Consider the following 20,711-nt stretch of genomic DNA (forward strand, 5'->3'; position numbering starts at 1 on the left):
TGCATGTTATTATATCAAATGTGTGCATGTGGTTGTGCATTTTGTGTGTTTCTTTGTCAGTGACTGTTTTTTAGAGTGTTGGATATTAATATAAATCTTGGGCCCCACGATATGTTTTGCCTCCTTGCCCTGAGAGCATTTGCGACTTCAGGTGATTAAGCTCCTTTGAATTTCTACAATTTCTTCTACACTGTCGAAGGAAGTGCGTCTCCATCTCTGCAGGCAGATGTTCTGCCGATTCATAATAACATTTTCTAGGAAACTATAACATTTGGCTATTTCAGCGCTTAGTTTTTTCTCTTTGGGAATTCAAATATGTCTCTAGCACATTGTGTTGTTTGCTATGATTTATGTTTTGACGGCAGTATTGTTGTGAGACCGGACAGAGCAAATGTGAGAGTGGGCGGTTCGTCTGAGCCTCAGCTGACATGTGGGGACTCTTGACATGGCTCAACTGTTGGGTTGGGAAGGAAATGGAGCTGTGGGTGTCTGGGAAGCTGGATTTAGAGCTATAATTAACAGCTGAATATTCTCTTTTATAATATCAGCAGGTATCTGTTCTGGACTGCTTACTTGTAATATTATATAAAGGAATTCTGCACGTAAAGACTGATGGTTGTGTCTGCCAGTGACTCACAGTGATTGAGTGGACACCATACTTCAGTGCAATGCTATGGATGACAAAACAGGTCCCTTCCTCTCTCTCTCTCTCTCTCTCTCTCTCTCTCTCCCTCGCGCTCCCTCTCTCTTGCACCACTCCTGGTTGCAGGCTCCACCCTCAGTCCTGGCGGACAAGCTGGTTGACCTAGGAGGAGGAGGAGATAGCTGTGGAGGGAAGAGGGGGGAGGTAGGAACGGACGGAGATCAAATTCATTTCTGCTAGTGAAGGCACAGCAGATTGCAAAAGCATAACCTGACGCAAATGGACCCAGGGCACGCATGGCTATCAAATGGATTACTTTAATAAAATGAACTACAAATGAACTACAACACCTCAAGGAGAGTACACTCAGCAGGCAAAGGACTAACAAAGAGCTCCCTAAAGAACTTTTTGTTAACACTGACCAACACCTGACTCTGATGAAGAGTGATTTTTATTCCTGTGCTGCCTAATTCATTCAGGATTCAGCTGAGGCTAAAAGGAGAGACATGGATTGAGAAGAATTAATTTGGGTAAAATTAAGCGACATATAAAAGAAATGCACCACTGAAGTAGAACAAGTAAGTACCTTATTGAGTCCATAATGACTGCTGGATTTGATGGCTAAACATATACTTATTATGTTAAATGTACAATTATTTTAATTATTTAAATCATTATTCAACATTGTCTGAAAAACTTTCCAGCAGGGCCTTAAATTTAATCTCATTGTATTCCTCCAATTTGTTTACAACCCAATCGAGGTCATGCCTTTGTGTGGCTACAGTATCTCATTTATGCTCAAAACTCAAGTATGCCATCAAAGCCCAGTGTGCAGAATTTTAATAAACAGGCTGAGCTTTATCAGTTTCTTTTATATTTGTATTTAGAATCATGTTTCCTCATTAATAATAATAATAATACAATAATCTAATAATATTACTTTCATGTTTGTAGACAGTGAAAATATATTTTATTATATTTATTTTACATATTTTATTTAACAAGAAAAGGAACAAAACACACATCTTATATTTTGGAAACAGTACAACTGTTTGAAAAAGTGCTCTGGTGACTGTAAATCAAAGTAGTAAATTATTGGGTTGATTAAACAAAATTGTTCCAAATGATGGAACGCCGCAATTAAATTAGGCTAATTTTCTAAATAACAGAAATAAAAAATGTGAATAAATCATTCTAACCTAATTGTTTCCCAGAGCTACTTTCAGGATGTCATTTCTCTTAACATAAAGCATGTATGTTATTGTGCTTGATTAGATGTAAGTCATTGCAGAGCTTAATTGAAAATGGATGTGGTCCTGTTTTTCCACAGATTACAGAAGCTCGGGGGAACTGTCACGATGTTAATGTTATCTGTTGTTGCCTGTAACGTAAATGAGCTGTAACAGTGATGGCTTTTAATGCTCTGTCCCACAGTCGCAAAGACAAGAGCAAAGCCAACAGAAAAGGACACGCGTGAGAATGCTTACCATGCACTGACAACAAGGTAAGAGACGACTTCTCACACTGGGTTGCTCTTCTTTGTGTGAGTGTTTTTTGCACACGTGCGTGCCCTGCGCATGTTTTTTTTTAAAGGAAACTCAAAGGGCTTTAGACAAACAAAAGATTTGTTTTCCCAGGCTGTGAGTGGACGGCATGCATGCGTCTGTATATTCAAGTGTCATTGATTTATTGTCTGACACAACTTATTATCACAATGGTAAATTTCCTCCTAACAGTGAAGAAATAATCAAAAATTGTGTTTAAGTTAAATCAAAAACAGATCCCATACTTAAAAATGAACAACAACAACAAAAGCCAAACTTTCTTGTCTGTCAGTTAAATCAAATAATGCTTTTTGGCAGACGTGTTTTTTGTGGAAGCTCTTTGTCTCAACCAAAGTCATTGAAAAAGGTTTTTTTCCCACCATAAATCGCAAAGTTTTCTTCTTTTTTCTCCCTCACACAAACTATTATGGAGGAATAATAACTTCCTTGATTGCAGCCTCCATCAGGAAAAAATCATCATCACGGTTATTTTAACAGTCAATTTACTTTGGTCTCTAACAGGGAATCATTTACTTGCGTTCATTTCATCATGTGCTGCAGCTCTGACCAAATCAACTCCAGGCCTGTTTTAGCTGATGTGGTAACACTGCAGCCCACTTTCCAATCTTCGGGGGGAATACTCTGAATATTTTATCAGCTATATGTGATGTGAAAAAAGGTCCCATTTTGAATGGTTCACTTGTTGGTGGTGTGCTAGTTAATGATACATAACAAGAAAAACAGCCAGTGGTCTAATGAACGGGGTTTATCAGTAACGATAAGAGGACTTGGACCTTCTGCATGAGTTCTGTCTACTGACCTGACCTGATCTGATCTGATACAATATGACTGTAATCTAAGCAATGACTGAATCGCTGTGTATAATGAGGTGTGGCCCTGCATAATTATCATTTATTTGGCTGTTTGGGGTTGAAGACAGTAAAAGAATAATTTGTATTATTGCTCATATGAGCTGCAGCTGGAGAGCGAACCTGAGTGACATGTACTCAAATAGAGAACCGTGAATGTGATTTTTAATGAGTACAGCAGGTTCCTCCACAAACTGAAATGCATAAATATACACAAACTATCTAGCTGTCATTGACCCGACTCATTCAGGAGGTGAATCAATGCCGCAGCGAGGGTGCAAGCGGGGATCTAATTTACAGATTTGTGGGGCTTAAAGAGAAAAACGTGGCCGTGGCTGCCTTATCATGCAGATGAAATGCCACGCAGCCCGGTCTGTGACCCCACATGATTCATTTGTGTCGTGCATGAATCACATTGAGGAAAAACAGCGGAAAACCAAAGGTAAATATATAACACGCTGTCATCTAATGCTTGCTTTATTAGTTTCAGTTGACTTGAATTCAGATTGGGCCAGACCTTTTTAATCCTGTTTCCTGCTGCCAAAGTCAATTAATGGGGACGGTGATTAAAATGAAGCAAAAACAAAAAAACATGTCACAGCCAGTTTCCTCTGCAGGAGAAGCAGCTTCCTCTTTTGTCTGTGATCACAGGTGGTGGAATGGTTAGGAGGGAATCAGAATCAGAGAAATGGAGTGGGTGGATGAAAGTGTAGCGAAAATAACAGGTAACGGATGGAAAAAGTAGAAGAGAAGGAAGACTGAGTAAAAGGAGAAATTAGCCACAGATCGTCTGGGCGGCTGGTAATGAGAACAAAGAGGTCCTCATTAATCAGACTCGGTCAACTTGGTCAAAGGAAACTAATCCACTGGTGGTGGTCAGAGGGCCCGGTGGCGCCAGTGTCCGGCAGCCTCGCCTCTGTCAGTGCGCCCCAGGGCAGCTGTGGCTACAATGTAGCTTGCCATCGCCAGTGTGTGAATGTGTGTGTGAATGGGTGAATGACTGAATGTAGTGTAAAGCGCTTTGGGGTCCTTAGGGACTAGAAAAGCGCTATACAAATGCAGGCCATTTACCATTTAATCCAGGGGCTGACAAGACAGGCAGAGAGGTGATGGCTTTTTCATTATGTTTGGATTAAACCACCAAGTGCACAAGCACCTCCTTCAGAGTGTCTAATGGGTGAAGTCTTGCCTTAAAGGATAATAGCACCCTTTTTTTCAACTTCCTTTAAAAGCATTTTGTCACACACTGTAATACTGACATCAAAACATGGTTTTATACGACATTCGTTCCTTAACACACCTCAGAATGGTTTAAAAATACTTTGTCTCAAACATCTGGTATTTGGATCTTGGCATATGTTGAACATATCGTAGTTTGTGAAAGGGAATGACCAAAACACGTGTGAACAATTGGAAATGATGACACGGATGTTGAAAGATGTGAGTGGATGCTATCTATAATGGTTTTTGTGCACTTTAACTACATGTTCCTTTCTTCCCTGAGGCTCTGTGAGCATGAACCCCGTGCCTATGACAGCAGTACAGCACGGAGAGGTTATGAAAATGGATGGTACTTGTGTTAAGTCAGTCAGACAGATGGAAATAATGGGGTCTGCTTGGAATATATTAAACTGCACCCAGCAATGTTCTGCAGACATTATTTACCTTCATCGTGCAGCTTCAGTTTGAGAAATTTCATGATATGACAGAGAGCACTCCTGGCACAGGTTTCAGGCTATGCATGGGTCTCCTGTAGATGAGCTTGAGCAATCGGAAGACAGTTCACTGAGATTTCTTGGATACACATGCAATGCAAATGAGCATTCAGCATATTTTCTTATCCGGGAGTTTAGGTAAACAAGGGATTCAGATTTTCTCAGAACAATGTCATAAATTTGAAGATAAAAATCTGCTATGAAGAAAGAAATGCAGCACGTACTCATCAGTGGTCATCTACAGACAGATGGACCTTAACAGCTGCTCCTGCTTAGCAGTTTTCAATGCTTTTATTTGACTTTCTTGAGTACCTGGAGTAAAGCTTTAATTAAGCTTTACTCCAGGTATTGTAACAACTCCATTGCACCTTATCTGCACCGAGGCATACTTGAAAACAGACTGAACATCAAAAACGAATCACATGGAAATATATATATATATAATGAAATTAGGTTGGGGGTGCAGCCGCACAAAGAACCTTCTCATGAATTATACTGTAATTACAGAGAGGGGCACAAGGCTCCTCAGAACCAACAAAAAGAAGCCCAGAGATTCCTCACTGAAAAAGGGCCCTGTTGTCTACACCCTTAATTAACAAAGATGAAAAAAACAACTGTTATTGCTACGTCTGATCCTCTCCTCTACCGACCTTCCCACTAATACAACCCTTTAAATATAGAGGAATGTTAATAAAAAAAAGAAAATGATTGATTTAGTTTGGACATTTATGGCAGTCTTGTGTTTGCCTCGTGTGGCGGCAGGGATTCACTCAAATCATGAGAGCAGTTTTCTGTTTTCTGAGGAATGATCCCACTGAGATACTCTTCTTTTCACCCACAGCTGTACATTTGTGCTGGGAAGAGAAGTCAACCAGGCCAGGCCTGTCATGCATTCATCTGATTACATTCCTCTGGCAAAGCCAGCATGTAAAGCTTGACAGTATGTTCAGCCGTCCTTACACACCCAGGAGTGCGTCCACTGTTACTAACTGGTCATTAGGTGGTAGCGTAATAGTGAGAACAACCTTGTTATGTATAGTCACATTCAATTGCTCAATATTCTCACGTTTTCCTTCTGATCAGGCAGAAATGGAAGCTCTCTTATCACTAGTGATGTGCGATACCACTGATTTCCTTTCCGATCCGATACCAAGTAATATTCAGGGTGGTATCGACGATACTGATCCGATACCGATACTTTGTACAAAACGGATTTTATTTATTGTATCTCAAATTATAGCGTCATAATGATTACAGGACATCAGAATACCTTCTTCTTATCACTTAATAATGCAGAGTTCATCATATAGAAATAAAAAAACTAAAGTTGTGTGCTATTTGAACACCTTGCCTGCCTGGAGGACTAAAGGACTCCGTGAGAGACTCTCACCCTAGCAGCACCTGTCCCTCGCCTCCTCTTCAGTTCGCCTCAACATACGCTCGTCATATTTTGTGATATGATTTACTCTGAGGTGTTTGACAAGGTTAGTGATGTTGCCACATGCCAACCCTCCCGATTTTTCCGGGAGAATCCCACCTTTCTCCAGATTTTCCACCCGGACAACAAAGTTGAAAAACCATATCGCAGAATTCATAGCGCGGCTGAGCCAATTCCAGTTTCCAACAATGACGGCAGCGACTTAGTTTTAATATCACTCTTATTTCTCTTTCTGGGTCGCAAAAAAACTTTTAACATATTTTCAGGTGAGAATGTAGCTGTGTAAACTTCAAATATCTGAGCCGACCGACACATCGTCTTCAAACCCCCGCGGTCTTTCACCACTCGGGTTAAACATGATGTACAAGTCACTTTGATAACTTAAAAATGTTCTTGTTTGGCTTTTTCAGTGTTTTATTTGTTCGTGAGTAAATCGGTTTGGCTGAGATTAAAGTTATTAGATTAGATTAAATTAAATTAAACTTTATTATTCCCTCGGGAGGGTTCCTCCGGGGTTTTCACACAGCTGAATAAACGTCAAACAGAAAACTGATTAAACAGAAGAGTTTACGTCAGTGTCCGGTTATATTTTAGACAGCAAGGAGCAGACGGCAGAGTTTCACTCCACCGAGGGAGCTCGTGACGTACTACCCGGCTTTCTTTAGACCGCGAAGGCCGGTCCTCAGGTGGAAGCAGCCTCTGAATTTGGACACCCCCGCTGTTTCCGGGCCGGCCAATAATAACCGTGACATTTAACGTATTTTATCCGATAAATAAACCCTGTAAAATATATTTATCCGCCCAAACAGCCCTTTTGAATGTCTCCCTAATTCTGAGGTCTCAAGGTTGGCAAGTATGGCCACAACACCTCACTTTTTTTGCCACATTTATTGCAAACCACGGCTCAGCTGTTTGTGGAGGTAAAATACATCCGCACAATTACGCTCAGCCATTGTTGTGAGTGCGCACGCCAAGGGGCTGCGAGACATTTATACAGCCGTATTTCGCACATGACTATGAAAGGCGGAAGAGGAAGTAGTTCCTTTGAATGTAGGCAATCCGAATGTTATAGTTTCTTTCCACTGTGTTCCTGTTAATGATAAACTACAAATTTACTCTAAATTACTAAAATATCGATATTTTAATGTGAGAATCGATTCTAGAACATAAATGATTGGTATCGGAGGAATCGATATTTCAGGATCGATCCGCACATCACTACTTATCACCCATTCAGTGGCACATTTAGATATACGACCACTCCACAGCATATTAGTCAAAATATTACATCAACACGGTGTCAATCATCACTCACAGCGAAATAACTAAAAGTGCACATCTCTCCTTGGAGCTATGTTTTGCCACTCCTCTAGTCTCATCCAATCGCCCTCCCTCAAAAATCAATTCTTTTACCTTTTCTGGGCAGTTTTTTTCTCCTTTCTCCTCACCGCCTGTATCGCTACTCTCCACCACCGCCCACCCCCCCTTCTCAGACGCTACTCTACATGCAGTTTATTTGACCAAGGCTGCCCTCTACATCCCATGACTCTGTTTCTTAAATTGTCATCTAATTCCTATCAACTTTCTGTTCTTTTCAGCCATTTATTTATAAGCAAAGAAAAATAAACGTAAAATTAATTTAGATTGGGAGAGAGAGAGAAGAGAAAAGAACGCCTGGATGCATGAGAGAAAATCTGGAGAGAGGGGAACAAAAACAGGGGGAAACAGGAATGTACAAGGGTAAGCATGGGATGAGAATGATTATGAGAGGGGACGTGAAGGAATAAGGGTGGTGGGATAGGAGGCAAAGCTGTCAAATCAACCTTGAGAAAGAATTAGAAAGAAAATAAACCAAACTGGACTTGCGTCAGATCGAATGGGAAGCTTTGGGAGAGGGACAAACAGACAGGAGAATTATTAAAATCTGAGACATAATTACACTTGCATGATTGGCAGAGTGTCTGGCTCTCATTACTTTGAGTTGAATGTGATGAGGTTACCCAACAGGAGCTATTTGTGGTACATGATGTGAAACTGTTACTGATGATCCAACAACAAAGAGTTCCTGTGATTTATATCTGCATCAGCTTATGTGAGAAGTCTGTGTGTGTTTTGCTTTGGATTCTCAGCAATACTGTAAGGAACAGTGCATTTTTAGGCAACTGCAGGAAATGCAATAAGATGCACAGATGTAATAATTCAGTGCAATTTCATTGTCTGTTGATAATAATCAGAGCATCATTTATACAAACTATAAACAATAGATTTTATTGGCTTTCCCAAATTAACACTTTGTTTGTCTTCCAGGAATGGAAAGCATCAGTTTGGAAACGGACTGGGATAGGTTAGGCCTCTCCGCTCTGGGCCCCACAGGAAGAAACAACTTCTCTTCCTCGTTTATTTCTGAACTGAACTCATTCAACACGTCTCACAGTGGGGGATCCTTCTTTGGCATCTTTGCCGAGAATGGCTCCAATAGCACACCTCGCACCCTTCCCCAGCCCAGGGTGAGGGATATCGGCTTGGCCCGGGCTGAGATTGCAGTGCTTGCGGTGGTGCTGGCTCTTACCACCTTGGGGAACAGCTTTGTGTTGTGGGTGCTTCTGAGGCGGAGGAAGCACAACGCGCCGATGCACATATTCATGGTCAACCTGTGTGTGGCTGACCTGGTGGTGGCTTTCTTTCAGGTCAGTACAGGGGTTTCTTTGAGGCATTATAGCAACATGAATATACATAGATCACAGCAGTGGATGAAACAAACATTTACAAAATGGTCTCAGTTTGTTAAACGCCTGTTTTGTTTTGTTTTTGCCATAAGTAAAACATGTTTATTTCTTTTTGAGTCTTTATTCAAGTCTAAATATTTCATCTTTACTAACAATTTTTGTCACACTGAAAACTTGCTCATCTTAATATTGATTTTTATCTTCCATGGGAATTTCTTTTTCACTTAACTGTGTTAAACTATGTAATTGTGAGTTATATACTGTCTGGATCTGTTACAGCTGTATACACTGTTCCACAAAAATACCTATAATATAAATACTGTGCATTTCTTTTTTACTTTGCCTCCAGACCTTCAAACTTTCCTGTAATTTTTAAAGTGGTCATGAGCAATAGTTATCCAGCATTTCTTTGGCCGTTGGAGGCTTTTTCAGTTATTTCAGTCCAGTCCTTGTACCTGACCTTTTTAAAAGGAATGTGGTAATTAAATTTAAAAAAAAAAAAAAAAAAGACTATTTATAAGCAAATATTAGAAAAAACAGCAGAAAATAAGTTCAGATCTTTACTATGCAAATTTTATATTTTTAACCCTTTACAGTCTTGCTCTCAAAAGTAGCGTTCCACTGAGACCATGCTGTTGAAGGCCTCTGATGGAGGAATTGTTCTGTAATCATTTTTGCCTGATTTCAGTGAAGCCTTTGATACAATTGACCATAAAAATCCTGCTTTATAGGCTTCATGTTTTGGCTGGTGAATTTGGCTGTGCTTTAGACTTATTTACTTCTTACTTTTCTGATAGGAACTTCTCTGTTAGAACAAACAAGTTCACCTCTAACATTTCCTCCCTAACCTGTGGGGTTAAAAAGGGATTTTGGGTCCATTTTTTTTTCTGCATGCTTCCTCTACCTGCCATTATTCAATTTTTTAATTACATTTTTTTTTATCATTTCTATGCTGATGACATTCAGCTTGATAGGTTGTCCACCCGAGTCCACAGCTTAACTCAGAAAGAATACTGACTGGCTCTCTAGTAATTACCTTGTTTTAAATGCTAACAAGACTGAGACCATAATTATAGCTCCTGCTGAATTACATTTTAAAATCAGTCAGGTTCTTGCCTCCTTCTGCCCAACTGCTCTCGCATGTGAAATCTTTGTCTCGCTCCATTTCACAGGCTGCTTGTCCGTGAAAAGTGTTTAATAAATGAACTTAAAATAAAACGTAAAAAAAAATTTAGGTCTGGAAGATAAAGATGAAACAGTAGGCCTAAAAAAATAAAAACAGTCAATAGCAGATGAACAACATCTCAAAGTTGTGTCCTTAAGAAATAAGAAAAAACAAAACAGCAAAGACGACACGTGCATCTGAGCCTTCAAATGAGCCTTTTACTGTTTGTTAAAAAGATCTCGGTGGAAAGCTGGCTGTGAAGAAGCCATTTTTAAGAAAGGCTTTTTAAGCTTCCACAGGGAGTATCTGGAATTGAACCAGAGACCTCTTGAGCTGCAATCAAATGCTCTACCACTAAGCTATACCCCCACAATGATAAAGGCATCTGGCCCTTCAGTTGATTCATATACTATACTGCCAAAGCCTAATCAGAGATGGTCTCAGTGGAAGTTATTCTTAAGGAAGGGAAACAGAAAGAAAAGGATGGTGTGTGCCAAACTACACAAGAACTGAACCGAAAATCAGTGGCAACAGGACGAATGAAGGACAAATCCATATTTTAAAATTTTAGTTCAAAATGTCAATATGTACTGTTGGAGGAGGTCAGGAGAGAAGCACAACAGCGAGTGTCTGCAGCCATCTGAACAACATGTCGGAGCTTTTGTGGAGATCTTGTCATAATTGATGGAATTATGAACACAGAAAAGTACCATCAGATTTTTTTCAATACCGCCATGGAAGCACACTGTCAGTGCATACGTAGGTAGAAAAACAGCCAATGAGAAACTATCCTGGAGCCTGGAGAACTATTCCTGTAGACTACTTAAAGAATTTACAAGAAAGTTTCACTAAGAGACCTCAGTCTGTGTTGAAGAATAAAGTTGGTCATACCAAATATTGACTTTCAAACTTGTAATAACTGTACAAACTGTCTGCCTTATAGTGTACTTTAATGTCTGTTTTCAGATGCTTTAAAAAACCCACTGCAGTGAGTGAGGGCTCTGTCAGGGCTTTTCACAGTAATGAAATGCATCTGTATTTCTTTCTGAAGTCTCTGCTGCTTTCCTACCCAGTTGGCTTCTCGGTGACTCAGCTGCACAAATTTCTTAAAATGGCAGTCAAATATATATATGTATATAAAAGATCAGCTTTTCCCAGTCCAGCTGTGCAATGCAATTATAAACATCATTCAAACAGGATAAATGATTTTTTTGTTTTAGAACTACTTTCGTATGTAGATGACCATATCTTTGGTGTTTTTTGAGGTAAAAACAAACAAATGAAAAAACAGGCTTGCCCAGTGCCCTTGTCATGGATAGTAAAGAACATGTCATTAAGTGCCATGGTGTGGCTTACTGATGTGCTCAAGCAGTTTTCAGATAACAGTCTCGGACAAAGTGCTAAATTGGGTTTGGGCTGCACAGGCACTTCTTATTGATACGCTGAATATATTAGAAACACTTATTTTAAAAAGTAACTGCTTTTTATCTGTGTGTTCAGGTTCTTCCTCAGCTAATATGGGACATTACAGAGAGGTTTCAAGGGCCGGATTTGCTATGCCGGTCCATCAAGTACTTGCAGATTGTTGGCATGTTTGCTTCCTCCTATATGATAGTTGCCATGACAGTAGACCGGCACCATGCCATCTGCTGCCCGTTGCAGGCCTACCGAGGGGGCACAGTGTCCCGCTGGAACACTCCTGTCATGGTGGCCTGGGGCCTGGCACTGATCCTCAGCATACCGCAGGTAGGAAGGGGTGAACACACAGGCAGCTTGATTTCCACAGGAGAACTCAAGATGTTTGTCTATTTTTAGCTTCAAGAGATCACTGCAGATTATCAGTGTCTGTGGGTGTGCTGACCACTTTTCCCTTGTTGTTTCTGTCAGGTGTTCATCTTCTCTCGCTCAGAAGTGGCTCCCGGTGAGTTCGAGTGCTGGGGTCACTTTGCTGAGCTGTGGGGGCTGAAAGCCTACGTCACCTGGATGACGGTAACTGTCTTCCTCCTGCCCGCCCTCATCATCACCATCTGTCAGGTAATTCTAGTTGTACTGGCTGAACTCTGCACTGTCCACAAAGGATGTTGACTATAGGATTACATGCTCAGAGCAACATTATCCAGTAATGAGGCTTGTGGCATGAATGAAATGCTGTTTTGGTTTCAAGAGTGTATTTGGCACGCATTGTTCAATAACCTGTGGAGACTGTGGTTGGTGTTATGTCGCATCCCCAGGCAGATATGACATTCTGGGGTGCCTCCCATCAGTCCTGATCTATTTAGGGAAAGATATTTCTAGGTTCCAGCTTTTTCCCCTAATTAACACAGCACTTGGAGGTCTACTGCCGAGATGCCTGCCCAGTCTGAAAACGTCCTGCCAGGGAGAGGAATGTACCAGATCTGTGCCAAACATAGAATTCTGGACCTTTTTCCCACTATTTTGAATATCAGATTTCAAATCCAGAGGGATATTTAGAACGTTTCTGGAAGAGAGAATGATGTTATTTCTGCTGAAGGAGGTAATTTGGAAAGTTTCAAGTGTCTCGCCCGATTAAATCCCATAAACTGAATGGAAAGATGGATTAATGTGTAGCTTCAGTTGTAACAAACCTTCAGAATCAAAGTAAAAATAGTTGGAAGGATGAATCGCCTATTAGTAATGGATTTCATGTCGTTGTTTTGGTTTCTCCGGAGAATACCACAAATCATTTTGGTGCAATAAAGTTTTATGGTAGCATCCACTTAACACACTGTTTGCTGCTACAACTACACATGTTTCTTTTCCAAATATTTATTTATAAGTGACTTATGTATGTATGTATGTATATATATGTATATATTGTACTATTCTTAGTTAGTGTATTGTCTGTCTTGTCTTAATGTTGGTTTAAAATGGAGCACTGTAACAAAAATAATTTCCCCCAGGGATCAATAAAGTATTCTGATTCTGATTCTGATTCTGATGTAACAGAGCGAAGGAATCGTGGCGTTAAATAATGTTACATAAAAATGTCTGACACTGGTTTATGGCCGATGGTTAAGGCCAACACATACTCTCTTTTTTTTACATTTCAAATTTCCGTTCAGTGTTGACCTAAACTGCAAACAGGACAGTCTGCAGCAAACACGAGCATCTGAATTTGCCACGTTCCCATGATAAAACGTAGTCCTCGGGCCTTTTAGGTCGTGAATGATGGCATGTCTAGTTTTCCCTCTCACTGAGCTGTTGTAATTTCTCAAAATGTTCTTATATTTCAGATAAGAATCTTCCGCGAGATTCACAACAACATCTACCTGAAGTCAGAGAGGATGGTGATGGCTGAGATGAAGAAAAACGAAATCCTCTTCCGCTTTCACAGCTTTAGGAAGGAGGACGAGCGATCCAGAGAGAGGGGGAGACGGGCGTCTGGAGGAGGAGGCTGGGACGGAAGAGGAGGACAACTCTTAAAGGTTGCAAATAACAACCCCCACAATAACACACCCAACAGCCAAGTGGGAGAATGTTATGACTATGTACCACCTGATATTCAGTGTAACAGTTGCCACGGGGAACATGTGACAACAACAAGAACAACAGCGCATCAGCAAACAGTGAACGGCTCAGATTGCCAGGAGCCCTACACCAACTCTCCCCGCTGCTCCCTTGATTATGCTCCCCCTCACCGCCCCGCCACCCCACCTCCAAGTATCACTAAAGCCATGTCAAAGACGGTGAGGATGACCCTGGTCATTGTGCTGGTGTATACTATCTGCTGGTCACCTTTCTTCATTGTCCAGCTGTGGGCAGCCTGGGATCCAGACCCTCCAGACCAAGGTTAGTCATAAACATCTTAATGGATGCAACATCCACTTATGTTTCCAATCTACCCCATAAAAGAAATGAAAGCAACATCTGTGTGGTCAGGTGAATCATTTATGTTGTTTACCCCAGATGGATTGATTCTCCTTAGCTCATGTAATCTATTTAATCGCCCTAATGGAGCTAATTTACCTGTTTTGCACTTTAGAGAGCATAAAGCTAATTGAAAAGCTCCTATTTTTAACAGAAAACTCCAATCAATGCTTTTGAGCATCTTGGTGGGTCCAAATATTAGGCTATCTAACTCATTATTCTAAGTACAAGCTCCAGCTCTCAACAGAGAATATAATACAAAGTCACAAACAAGTTTGTTTTTTCCTGAGCTGAAACTAAAGACAAACACCAGAGGCCAGTAAATAACCTGTTTATGTCCCCCGTAGAGTCTGAAACAGAGCCAGATGCTGACATTTCATCAACAATGATCGGTGCCAGCAGCTGGCATGCATAGTTAAAATCATAAGCAACACATGGAAGAAGCGCAAATACAAACGCACACACACGAGCACAGATGCTTACACAAAGTGTACTCACATGCAGCTACAAGCATGATTAGCATACTCTCATGAAATAAAAGCCCCGATTGGCAGACAGCCCCACACTCAGCTGATTATTGTCAGCTTTATTCTAAAATCAGAACGGTCTCATTCATTGTTCTCAGCTGCTCTCAGTGTGTTTTGCCTAATGCACAATAGACTTGCTATTAGAAATGAAAAATATGAAGGAGGAAGTATGTGTAGAGTTGTTCCCCTGGGATATTTATAATCAAATTCTTGAAGTAGAATAAAAACAAAATAATGCACAGTGCTCTGCTGCTAAATATTTGCACATTTTTATGTTTGTTTCCTAAGGGGTGAGAGACTAATGTGACTTGCACTGTGATTTGTCCTTAGTTTGTCCTCATTTTAAGAGGAATGTTTCCTTCCAACGTAAAGGTTGTACATTTGAAAATGTATTTTTGGACTTGTCTTTTTGGCGGTGTGTGTCCTCTGCAGGAGTGGCCTTCACTATCCTGATGCTGCTGGCCAGTCTGAACTCGTGCACCAACCCATGGATCTACACGGCTTTCTCCAGCAGCGTGTCAAGAGAGCTGCAAAATCTGCTCCACTGTGGGTCAAGATCTGGACGACGGGGCTCCCTGCCTGACGACTCTACCACCACACACACCTCCACCACCAAGGACAGCCTGTACTGACAAAGACTGATGAGCTGGAGAGCGAGACACACAGAGACATGCTCGAAAGGCATGCATGGGTGCACACGCGCCCACTGCAAGGACGTACTTTTGCACACAACTCTGCTGATGTCACCGCCTCCAGCGCCGCAGCCTGAGAACGCACTGTGACGACCTCCACCAGATGTTTTCAGCATCAAAGGACAGCTGTCTTCTCACCAGGACTTCTATTTGTAATCACCTGTCTTACTCGCCCCAGCAGTAAGGACGGCTGTCACTGAAGATGTCAGCACCATTCATAACACAGTGTTTCGGTGGATCTGTGGGGTGAAATGGACTGGAAGGTGAGAACATTTTCACCTCAGTAGCTGTTGAACAGAACTGTGGACAGTCTCTTACTCTGCTCGGATACAGTAGAGCAGCAGGAATGCAAGGGGTGGATTGCTACATTAATGGCACGCCTAATGTATAAAGCAGCAGACAAAACTATGGGTGCAGAGAAAACCAAGCTGGAAGGAAGAGAAAAGAAGCACATGCAGACAGTACACGAGAATAAGACTGCAGGAGAACAGACAGGGGATGTCATGGATGTTACAGCAGTGGTCCCAGGAGGACTGTAGTTGAAATCTAATAACGTGATCAAACTTTGTTATTCCACAGAAAGAAAGAAAGGATTAGAGAAGGATGCTTGAGGCAAAGAAAGAATTCACTTCCAGGTTCCAACAATAGTGATTTGTTAGCAAGATGGGCTTGAGATTCACTCCTGAGGACGGTGCAGCAGAAGGAAAGCACCGCACAAAAAAATAAACCTGGTTTTCCTTGCTCAACTGGGACACAATTATGTGACTGTATTTTATACAAACACGCCATATGAGGCACATAAAAGAACCTTCCCGTCATGCTTTTCGGAAAGTATGAAACGAGAACACAGCACAGAAGAAACTCATGAGAAGTATTTATCAGCATTCCGTGTATCGTGATCAACGTTGTAAAGTATATTTATTGAAGAGAATGTTACATTTTGTGCTAGATAAAAGCTGAATGTTGCAATGGTCTGAGGTACAGTGTAGTTAAAAAAGAAGGAAGAAAGAAAACAAGGCGGTGTCAAACCAAAGATTGTTTTTTAAAAGCTCGACTTTAAAGTCTTATCAGTAGACATATTCCAACCTACACGTTAGCGTACATCTAGAAACAATTACTATTTAAGAAAACACTTCACATGAATATTGCAAATACTCCAAGTCCAAACCAAGTGCCTGTAATGTCAGTAGACATTTTTAGAGGGGGCCTCCCTCACTGGATTAATCTGTAAATGATGTCAGCCAAGTTATTTTTAGACAGAGCATACCTCCAGAGCAGGGATCATAGGATATGTTATATCACACCATGAGCCATGTGTTCTTTAATCTCTTTATTTATTTATTGTTGTGTAAATGAAAATGTACACACAAATATATATATATTTAATGTATACTTGGAATAATATACATATATACTATCTCTGTTTCTGCCTTCCAGGTACAGTTTTTATAATATTGCATTTTATTCTGTGCACAGAGTAAAGTATTATGGCCCTCAGCTGCATGACACACTTAAATATTCTAATGGTATGTTTTTACAATAGCATAATTATATAAGCTACTGTACATACAGGAAATGTGATAACATTGTGTGTATTTGATCAGTCTATCCATTAGATGCTGTTGAAAATAATCTTTTTTTTTTAATGATGTGCACTCACAGTGAGACACTTTGGTGCATCTTTCTTTTTCGTGAGAGAACAGTGTTGTTCGAGTCTGCAGATCAATACCGGCATGCTTTCAAGGTATCTCAAGAGTACTTGTCTGGGTCAAAGGAGAAGCCTCACCTTTTCCTCTGCGTGGCCGTGGTGTTTGGGTTTACAGCACGCCACTGCAAACTTGTTCCCCAGACACAGGCCTCTGCTTTGATTATCAGCCAAATGAAACTCTGCAGCAACAATGTCCCGTGTCTCACTTTGTTATATCAGGAAATAGATGAACTTCTCCCAAACCTTCAGGGTGTTCATGTATTTTTCTCTCTCCCAAGCAGGAAGTTGAGAGGTCAGAGGATGATTCTTCTCCACGCAAAGAGCCAAACCTCAGTTTCATCCAGCCTTTCAGATTGATGGGAGAGGCTGAACACTCCTCAGCTGTGCATTGTGCTTTCTGTACAGCCATTAGTGAGCATTAAAACGGCTAAATAATAAATGCACTTCAACTGACTGAGAAGCAGATAGCACGAACACCTTTAAATATCCCCTAAAAATAGACCCATCATCAGACAGAATTTCCTATAGAGTCAGTTTAGTTTCCTGAGTAGTCCTATAAAAGACTTGGCATTTCCTATTTTTCACTGAAACAGCCACCACCATCTCTCTCTTGTCAGAGCATATGATAGATGGTCTAACTGGTAGGTCACTGCTGTTTTTATAATCTTGCAGTGTGTGTGTGTGTGTATATTTATGCTGAATGCCCTAATGCTCACGGTTTCCATGCAGAAGCATGGGTGACGGCTAAACTCAAGGTCACTTCTTCATTACAGTTAGGGCAGCACTTCCTTCCAGCCGTGTGGCTGCAATGGGGTATAAAAGAAATAAATTATCCCTCAGGGAGCCTGTCACAAGGGCAGGAAAACAGGGCAAGTTCCGTCTTCAAATCAATTTAAATTCAGCCAAGGAGTGCAACCAGTGGCTCTGAAGAATGACTGAGACCCCCAGCCTTCACCACAGCCGGTATAAATCAGACCTGGAGCCAGGACTTTTACCATACTGAGCAATGCGTCTGCATTGCTTAACCCAAGACCCCTCTGCAGACCTAATGATGGCCGAGGCTCATTCCAAGACACCAGGTGGCCCAACTGGCCCAGATCGACTCCTGTGTCTGCGTTGGGAAAGAGCATCATACTTTATTATCAGAGGAAGCAAGAGAAACAGGCTCCCCAATTTATCTTGTCTTCTCACAAAAGGGTTTCATTTTGCTCTTTTTCTCTATCTTAAATGTTTTAACACCAAGAGGATGTTTATATGCTCTTAGCCTTAAAACAGATGGTAAACTATTTGGTGGAGTTTGTTTTGTTTTCCACATAAAATTTATCTGCATTTACTGTTTCAGCTTACAGAGAAGGGGGCAGTTAAATGCGGCTTTTTCCAAGGGCATTTTTTCTTTGTTTGCTAAATATAGCCACACTTTTATTCTATTGGCAGCAATTATGATTCCTTAGTCTGTAAGTGTTTACTGATTTAAAAGACGTTCTTTCTCCGAGAGCCAGAGGGATCAAGGTTAGCTTTTTTTTATCGCTTTCAGCCATCTTGTTTTCATTACTTTGGGCACGGTTGTGCGCACACCTCACCTGCAACATTGCTTTCTTAATAGTACAAACAGGCATGTGCATGGTGTCTGATAAAATGGCATCTACAAATATTTTACAGGAGCTTGTTCAACACGCTTCCACGACATTTATGCACTTAGATATGATTTGTTGTTATGTGTCTTCACCAATGTTCCCTCTAATTTTTCATGTTTCTGAGCGAACACACAAACTCCCTGAGCGGTCCCTTGGACCACTGTGAGCGACATCAGACGTGTGCACTGTGGTCACGCCAGCATTGAAGTTACACGGTTTATTAAAAATAATCAAATTACAGCATTTACATTTATGTTAGACTACTTTTAATTAACTGCTTTAGCCCACTTACAAATAATCTTGTTCATGACCTGTGTAGCATGTTAACACTATTGGAAGTAAAAATAACTTGAACTCCAATTTTGAAAACACAACTTTCTTTTTTCTATTTGTATAAAGCTCTGACTTGTATTCTGAGTCTGTGGTCTGGGAGAGAGTCCTGTAACTCTGTCTGCAAAATACAGGATATAATGACCAATGTTGTGCAATTAATTATATAGTTCTTCAAAAAAGTAACTGAGCTATGCAAAAAACAAAGTTTTTTGCAGCTGTTTACCTAAAAATGCAGCCAAGGTGTTTTTTAAAATAAGTATTTCAAACTATTTACAGAACAATCAGCTGTTCTGCATCAAATTTGATGCCACACAAATTATTTGTGCCACTCCAAAAAATAATTTCTGTCCACTATGAGATAAAGGAGAACAACAGCCTGATACCTGCAGGCAGTGGCGGTCCTAGCCGCCACTGCCACACTCCCTCTGTTTTTCTAAACTGAGCACCTGATGGCTTTGAACTTTTCTTGTCCATCTTCCATTGGTTTTAATTTTGCACTCCAGTATGAACACCCATCCCCCAACCCGAGGATCACCACAGCATAACCTAATAGACCTGCACCTTAGTTCACAGAATCGCTTTGTCTGGGGTTTATTTCTGGGATTTCACACAAGCCAGTATTCAAATCAAGAATATATAATTACAGCATTTTTCTGACACACACAACAAAACTATTGACTACACTACACACTAACTACACAAGATTTGCACTAAACGTTGCAAATCTCTCACATCTCAAAACACCGCCATCACTCCTAAAACTCCCCCTTTCCTAAACACTAAATGCCATGTTGCTATATCATTTTTTGATTGGTCGACATGGTACATTTTTTGACCAATAGGAAAGGGTGGGGGGTTTTGGTTTTGCTCACAGGTGGAGAGTGCTTTGGAGCGTTTTCCTTATAAAACTCAGTTTTTACCGTTTCTTCCCGCAGTAAATATAAACAACGACAGTATTCAGGAAGAAAACCAAACATTGCAGATATTTTTATCATAACTCTGGTTTTACGTGGCCGATCAACACAATTTAAAAACTGGTATGAAGTCCACACTTTTTCCGTCAATTGTTCCGTCTGTCCTGCTCACATCTCCAATGGTTGTCCAAGTTGTCATTAACGTGGCTTCACTCCACATCAGCCACGCCGCTTTGCTCGCTAAAACACCGGTGTCACAAGGACGCTGTCATAGCCTGTCAACGACGTTGATTAGCTGCGTATATACGAATGTGAATCGCGTTATTGGCTGGACTATGGGATAAGGTGGCATCGTTCTAATCCCATACGGGAGCAGCCAGTCACTGACTGACTAACACTGCAAAACAGAATTGTTAAAGTTTTAATTTTAATTTCAATTCAGGTTAGATTTTTTTTTTGTGCGCAACGCAGATTTTCTGTGCGCAGAGACCGTGGCAGCAGTGCGCAATTGCGCACGCACGCAGCTTAGAGGGAACATTGGTCTTCACCCATTTAATAGTTCTGGGCCAGCTGCAAGAAGTGCATGCACACACGCAGACACACGCAAGCCAATATGCAAACACAAACAAAAGCTGTACACCAGATATTGTCCTTTTGATGTGACATGTGGATGGGATGTTTAATATGTTGTGGAAAAGGAGTGAAAGGAATTTCCTCCCTTACATGGTTCTTTTTTTTTTACTGCAAACTGCATTGTCATGCAAAGCAGATGAGAGGATGCCCAAACAGGACAAGAAGAATGAGATGCAGAGAAAATAAGTGCAGAGGTTTGGAAGCTACAGTGAGTTATGGTAACCCCAAACACTGTCAAGCTGTTTGGGCTGGAGCAACTGTACATATAACACCCTCCTCTGT

The 20,711-nt window shown here is 40.9% G+C and overlaps 1 protein-coding gene across 1 annotated transcript; it reads left to right on the top strand.

Annotated features, from left to right (window-relative positions):
* The first annotated feature begins 865 nt into the window (after nucleotides 1-865).
* avpr2aa (arginine vasopressin receptor 2a, duplicate a) lies at nucleotides 866-17,682 on the top strand. The gene is made up of 7 exons (XM_080898733.1): nucleotides 866-1,221; nucleotides 2,078-2,147; nucleotides 8,517-8,896; nucleotides 11,601-11,846; nucleotides 11,988-12,134; nucleotides 13,355-13,910; nucleotides 14,948-17,682. Exons 3-7 carry the CDS (start codon nucleotides 8,519-8,521, stop codon nucleotides 15,145-15,147), a joined length of 1,527 nt encoding a protein of 508 aa, XP_080754859.1. The 5' UTR covers nucleotides 866-1,221; nucleotides 2,078-2,147; nucleotides 8,517-8,518; the 3' UTR covers nucleotides 15,148-17,682.
* Nucleotides 17,683-20,711: the final 3,029 nt, after the last annotated feature.

Source organism: Rhamphochromis sp. 'chilingali' (assembly GCF_963969265.1).
Source record: "Rhamphochromis sp. 'chilingali' genome assembly, chromosome: 12".
In the NCBI taxonomy this organism is placed as follows: Eukaryota; Metazoa; Chordata; class Actinopteri; order Cichliformes; family Cichlidae; genus Rhamphochromis; species Rhamphochromis sp. 'chilingali'.

Coding starts and splice junctions, on each gene's coding strand:
- avpr2aa (XM_080898733.1), top strand. CDS start 8,519: ATGGAAAGCATCAGTTTGGAAACGGACTGGGATAGGTTAGGCCTCTCC. Junction 8,897..11,600: donor TGGTGGTGGCTTTCTTTCAG/GTCAGTACAGGG, acceptor CTGTGTGTTCAG/GTTCTTCCTCAGCTAATATG. Junction 13,911..14,947: donor TCCAGACCCTCCAGACCAAG/GTTAGTCATAAA, acceptor TGTCCTCTGCAG/GAGTGGCCTTCACTATCCTG.